Source organism: Micromys minutus, assembly GCF_963924665.1.
Source record: "Micromys minutus genome assembly, chromosome: 5".
Taxonomy (NCBI): Eukaryota; Metazoa; Chordata; class Mammalia; order Rodentia; family Muridae; genus Micromys; species Micromys minutus.
The window spans coordinates 4,159,882-4,167,018 of record NC_137974.1 but is presented as its reverse complement, the minus strand read 5'-3'; the positions used below and the strand labels follow the sequence as shown (position 1 = coordinate 4,167,018).

Here is a 7,137-nt window from a genome sequence, read left to right as displayed (position 1 = left end):
TGAGCCAATCAGAATCCTCAAATGTATTGAGGCTTTGTTGTTATTTTGTTTATTTTTGATACGGGGTTTCCTTATATAATCCTGGAGCCCTTTATGTAAACTAGGCTGGACTCACAGAGATCTATCTGCTTCTGTCTCCCAAGTGCTGGGATTAAAGGTATGTGCCACCATGCCCAGCTATTGCCATATTTTTAAAACTGTGTGTGTGTGTGTGTGTGTGTGTGTGTGTGTGTGTGTATGCATTTGCTAGGGGAGTATAGATTGAGCAGAAACAGGCACAAACTGAGAGATCTCATGATCTCAGTGATTGAAACAAATGATGAAGCAGACAGTATGACTTCCATCATGAAGATGATAGGAGGGGCGCTAACCAGGGAAGAAACCCAGGTCTATTGGTTCTGAAAGCCACGTGGTCACTACTCCAGGCTCTCTTTTCTAACTAGCCAGTGACCTAATATGGCAATTAGGCAGTGACATTAATCTGCTATATCTAGAGTTTATTGCTCCACTTGATTGTGTTCTTTCTTTCTCTCATTTGTAGTTTGTAATGCCGGTACAGACAGAGGATGAGCAGAGAGGAAATTAACATTTTCTATTCGCTTCTGCAAACCTTACCAATGCACCCACTCCTTGCAGGGTGTTAGGTTTTTCTCCTTGGCCAAACCTTAGATTCTAAACCCTAAGGCACCAAGAAAGGAGTTGACATCACTGCAGGGGCTGCCTATTGTTCATGTCTTTGTCAGGCAGGGAGAGAAACATGACTGGCCCAACAGTTTATTTTATAGCATGATGTGTTAAAACCAAAGCCCTAAATGTGTAAGAAATGAATACACTTGTGTTTGCTAGCAGTTGGATTTCAGGAACTATTTAATGTTCTAGGAAGGTTCATGAGATAGGTGAATTGTGATTACTTTTTCTTAAATCAAATAAAATACCAGCTAAATCAATAAATGGAAACTCATCAGATGCCGACACAATTTAAGGATGGATGACCTCTCTTAAGAGTTATTTATCGATGCATATTAGTGCTCTGTTTTCATGTGTGCCTGTGTGACAGAGGAGGGCATCAGATCACACTACAGATGGTAGTGAGCCACCATGTGGTTGCTGGGAATTGAACTGAGGACCTATGAAAGAGCAGCCAGTGCTATTAACCATTGAACAGTCTCTCCAGGCCTAGATAACCTTATTTTCTTCTCTAATTTGAAATTGTTCAAACTTCTAAAGACATAGGCATTTCTTTTAAAGTCATATAACAGTCATATATTTACAACTATAAAGAAGTAACATCTGTAGACTGGAATGTCTCTGTAAGCTACCCATGCTGGGCACAGTGAAGCAGGAGGGAGAGGACTCTGGCTGATTCCTTTTGCCTTAGGGAGGGAGGATAGGAAAAGATGGGGAACTAGGAGATAGCAGAGATTACTTGATTGGAAATTTTTAAAAAATATATTCTTCTTTGGGTAAAAAAAGCACAAATCTGCTTACTAACCGTCTTAGGTCCATCTCCAAAGCTAGTTTAAAAAAATGAAAACTGATGCTGTTTCTCATCTCTTGGAGGTAAAAGATAAAGAAAAATGCGGAGAGACTTGAGAAAGCAGTACAGGCGCCAGAATGTTCCACGAATACCCCGTGTTCAAGTCCCCCAAGCGGCTGCTGACAACTCATTACTGAAGGTGTGATGTCTTGTTCATAGAGGAAAGGGCTTCCCTTCTTTCTTCAGAGGGCTGAGGACTTTGTGTACTGTCTGTGTGAGAGGTAGATGCTGTTTGACTGCTGAAGGAGTCAGTGAATGAGGGTTGGCAGAGCCTAACACGACACACCCTCTCAGGTCAGAGTATGGGAAACTGAGCTCTCCTTACATGGCTGACCCACCACCATGGGGACTTACTAATTGGCAACATCAACAGCGGGGCTTCCTCACCTTCTTTCTCACTGAGCAAACTATACCCATCCACATAAAAACTCTGTAAGAAGTTTCATTTGTCTTACATCTCTTTCGAGAAAGACGGGGACAGTGTAAGAACATGAGAAATGTGACCTGCTACTTCTCTGGGTGTTTAAAGTTTTACACAGTTAAGGAAGTAGGCATAGTATTTCTTGATAAAATAAGAACTATAACTTTCAAAAATTTTTTTCTGATGTAAGGGAAATTCTCATGGTACTAAAGAGTTTTGCTCTTGAGGTAGGCTAGCAATTTTCATATTATCTTGTCTCTGCAACCATGTGAAAAGCTTAATTAGTTACTCAGGAATAAAAACCTTTCTCTTCCTCACATATACACTAGTGCAGAAAGAGACTGAGTTGAAGTCTTGCATTGTGAGGTTCTTGGCCTTGCCACGTTTACTCTGCGTTTACTTTTAATATAAAATTCAAGAGATCTAGACTAAAACAAACAAAACCAAAAAACCAAAATAATAAAAAAACAATAACAACAACAACAAAACCAATTTATCTCATAGACTTCTGATTTTAGTCTCTCCCAAGATGTCTAGCAAGTAAATGATAACTTAACCTACATTTATATGTAATAGTTCAAGTGCAATTTTTCCACATGGTTTTCAGTTGACTGTGAAATTTCTGTCATTTTGGTATTTCATATCCAAGACAAAGTCATTTTAACTTGGTATTTCTAGGATGTTGATGCCATTACCATAATTTCTCCCCATTTGTTTTTCATGTAGCCCAGGCTAGCCTTTGTCTTACAACGTAGCTGAGGATGACTTTGAACTTCTTATCTTTCTACCTCCCGATCCCCAGACCTCTCTTTGAAGGAGGATCTAACTGTGTAGCCCTGCTGGCATAGAACTCACTGGTAGACCAGGCTGGCCTTGAACTTGAAGTGTCCCTTCGGCCTCTGCCTCATAGGTGCACCTCTCCTGATTCCTCTGTTCCATAGCGCTCACTCATTTACTGCCAAGGTTGACCTCATTTCCTAGTTGAGCATTTATCTCTCCTCCTTTAGAACTTTCCACTCAACATCTCAGCTGTCTGGGAGATTCCTACTTCAGGCCCTGTATTCATTCACACAACCTATTTTTCTCCGTTAAGGACCAATAAAATATCCCAGAAGCCTTATATCTCTCTCAGCATAAAATCATGACCTACATAACCAAGCACCACTTCCTTCACTGTTTTCAGCATTATCATACAAGAAAAATATTGTTTACACAAATGATGAAGGGAAATTTCCTGCTTATTCATGTCCCATATGCTTTAAAAACAGGTGTCGTCTTAAGAGAAGCATCTTATTCCGGTGGGCACTTATTTTCAATGTATCACACATTTAATTATGTAGGGATTTATCAAAGTCACCTCTTGGCTCTGACAGGACCTAAATCAAGGGCAGCAGCGCTACTTGTACAGCATAATGAGGATTTACGACTGCAAGCCCCAGTGGAAGGCCCTGCAGGCCCGCTACATCCACAGTCTTGGGTACCAACAGCATCTGGGTGAGTCTATTTTACTAGAACCTACATCAGTAGGTGACTTATTCATTACAGCCAATAGTCACATCTCTAGGTAAATAATTCTAGAAGAATGGTCTCTGCCGACCTATTTTATCAACATGGTTGGCTAACCAAGTTTAAAAATGATTATCCCTGACAATGGATAGTGAAGTTTTATAGGTGAATTAAGAGGGTTTAAAGAAATTAGAGTATTGATTCTTATAAAATGTTAACAACTCTCTGAGATTTATATGAACTTGATCTAATAGATCAATAGTGCTGGACTTGGAAAGCCAACATAAGCTCAAACGATGGCTCCCCTCCTTACTGTTTGTGTAAGAGCAAAGATAGTTGACTCCCAACAATAGGAACTACATGGTTTGAGCATTTGGCATAGTCCATACATCCAGCCAAGAACATTATGTACAATATCTCGTCCCACATTATAGTTATGGAACCAGAATCACAGGCAAATCATCTGACTTGGTGAAGACTATTCACCGATCACTGTCAATCAGGACGTTAGGACAAAGGTGGCTTCTCTACGAGACATAGCTCCTAGCTGCTCACAGTTTGCTCTTTCTCCTTTTCTACTAAATGTGCTTGTATTTCACAAAGCCCAGAGGATACCATGGTTTCAAAAGATGAGCAGACCAGAGCATCAGCTTGCTGGAAGGAAGCCTCATTGCTACCACGCCCTTTGTCTTACAGGAACCTCTCTAGTTGCTCGCCCCTTCTACTGCACAGTTCTCCCAACTCAGGTAGAAAACTGAAAGAAACCTAGACGAGTTAGAAAACTTGACCAGGGTCACACAACTAGTAAGCAAGGACCTGAGATTGGTGATTACTGAAGGTCAGCTTGAGTGTGATGGAAGCACCATCTCCTGGCTCTGTTTTCAGAGTCGAAAATCAAAGAAGCCAATAAGCTTAAATATGGATACTTTTACTAGTGTTCATAAAGGCTAACTGCACTCCTACTAAAATGCAGATTCTCAGGCCTTGCTCTCTGGGTTTCCAATTAAGAAGGTCTTTGAAGAGAGTAGAGTTCTAAATTGTAAAGGGTATATCTTTAAACACATAGATTTAGAGAATCTAGTAGGTACTGTGGAGACTTTTGTATTTTGAGAAACTTGAAAGAAATTATATGTGTGTGTGTGTGTGTGTGTGTGTGTGTGTGTGTGTGTATAATCAAATATTATCTTTCTCTGCATTAAAGTAAGCTTTGCTATCTAAGACAAGTTACATGAGAGATCTACTCAAAGTTCAAATTTCTTTCCAAACATCTTTGACATGCAAGTTGATGGCTGTAGTAGTTTTTGTTAGTCAGCTCTTCTCATTCATGTGATAGAAAATATGCCAGAAATCGCTTTGTGTAGGAAGAGCTTATTTTGGCTTACGGTATCCAGAGGTGTCATACTCCCGTGTCAGAGAAGGGGTGATAGAGGGCAGCTTTTCCCACACTGGCAGCCAGGAAGAAGAGAATTGGGAGTGTGAGCACTCAGCTGGCTTTTTCCTCTTTCCTTTTTCTTTACTTTTAGCTCTGCAGCCCATGGGATGGTGCCAAGCACATTCAGGATGAGTCTCCCCCAGTTAATCTTCTCTAGAAATACCTGCACACATATACTCACAAGGTGTGCCTCAACAATCTTTATATTATCTCTAAGGTCATTCAGATTGACAGTAAGGATTAACTATCATGTTCACTGAAGAAATAAGCATTTCCTGTCCTCTAAAGTAGTGTACTCAGAGCATAATAGTCGCAGAAGTAGAATTTTTGTACACCTCTGTGATTTTTTTCTGTAACAATTCTTGGGCTAAAGAAATGGCTCCATGATTAAGAAAACTTGCTGCCCTTGCAAAGGACCTGCGTTCAGTTCCCAGCACTCAATTGGTTCATAACTACCTTGAAAAGCAGCAATAGGCATTCTGTTACCTCCTTCTGGCCTCCAGGAACAGTGGGCACACATATGGTAGACACCCACATATTCAGGCAAAGCTCTCAGACACATAAAACAGAACTAATTAAATTTTTTATTGAACTAAAAAAAATTATTAAATGTTGACGTTGAAATCCCTCTCACCCATCCTTTCAGGTTATATCACTCAACAAGAGGCCTTGTCTTGTGCTGCTGTGCTTAGACATTCAACCATGCGAGCCTCAGCTACAGTCTTCAATACTCTTCAAAGGACTATTCTCCCCAAAGTCTTCAGCCATGCGAAGAAAGTGTCAACCAGCAAAACCAGGGTTTAGAGTTGGATCCAGAGACTCCAGCAGAGCATGCTGGTCATCAAGACCCTAGATGATGCATAGTCTCTGAGATGGGCATTTTAGTGGGTCCTTGGAATGCGTTTGCTGAATGACAATGAATAAAAGAAAACTAATGCACTCTCTAGATCTACAAATAATCCCTCCTCCACAAAAATGTTGCCAATAAGAGCAAGTAGGAAGATCTGAAATCTATTGAGCAGAGAATAAGCAAGCTTTAGCACAAATAATCTGTAAAAATAAATGGAATTCCAAAGCTTTCAAAGTAAAAGCTTCTTATGATTTCCAGTCTCACATGGAACTCTGCAGAACAGCAGAAGGGGACAAGGGGCAGTGCCTCTAGCCCTGGGTGACCACTGCCCATTGCACATTTGGAAATACATGAACCCACACAGTCAATACAGATTATAGAGGGTTTGGAGTCACAGTGTTGGTGATAAGTGGCATGTGACTCTTCCTGTCTCCATCCCAACCAAGTAACAATACTGACCTTGGCTCTGCAGTTTCTGGTTCTAGCTTGACTCAATCACTTTGTGTCGTTTTGAAATTTGTGCTTATCAGCCTATTACTGCTGGGATGATTCTACACAGCTGTAATTGGCCTTGACACGGGTAAGGGATTCAGGCATGCACCTGGCCCTGGCAGTCACAAACACTCTCAGCAGAACAGAAAATAGCCCCAAAGAATTGATCTCATGTCTTATCTCTGAAGATTTAAAAAAACGCATACAAGAGCATGCAAATGAGCCAGGAATGTGACAACTGCCAGGTAAGCCTCTCTGCAAATGGCACGGAGTCATATTAGCTGTGTTTACTAGTGACTTTCTTCACCTGTGATTCTCTTGTATGTGCCAAAAACTTGTGATCCCATGCGGTCAAGTTAAAAGATTGTCACTCCCGTATCTTTGTTTTTAAAAGAGTCATTCATGTCAGCCAGTGACTGTCACCACATGAAGAACTCAGTTAGGAGAGAACTTTGTTGACAAGAGAGATGAAACATTCACCTGAAAGGAAGCTATTACAATATTACCAGACCCTTTTTCAGCCAAACCCCAAAAGGAACAAAATCCCCCAAACCCTTATTGGTGATAATTGTCTTTTGTCTGCATGCATTAACATAAAAGTCGTTAAATCTGTCAAAATCTTCTGAAAACCCTCATTGTAGAGTTTATGACTCTACCTGACTTTTCTTTGGGTGGGGTAAGGGGCCAAGACTTCCTGATGGGAAAGCAGTACTAACCTTTGAGCAGATGGAGATGATCCTGCTGTGACCTGGACTTGACTCGCCCATGAAGAATCCTCTTCACAACAGCAAACCCTGCATTGACTCAAGTACTCCAAGTAGACACACTATTAAACTAGGGGTTGTTAGGTAAGCTTAAGAAAATCAGATACAATGGAGGTGAACTGTTAGGTAACTCTC

The 7,137-nt window shown here is 40.8% G+C and overlaps 1 protein-coding gene across 1 annotated transcript; it reads left to right on the top strand.

The window, feature by feature from the left end:
• Window positions 1–1,577: 1,577 nt before the first annotated feature.
• On the top strand, window positions 1,578–5,760 carry FAM216B (family with sequence similarity 216 member B; the record flags this gene model as incomplete). The annotated part of the gene is given in 5 exon segments (XM_080917150.1): window positions 1,578–1,676; window positions 3,332–3,452; window positions 5,543–5,670; window positions 5,672–5,716; window positions 5,722–5,760. Coding segments are annotated over 5 exon segments (432 nt in total).
• Between the last annotated feature and the right edge of the window lie 1,377 nt (window positions 5,761–7,137).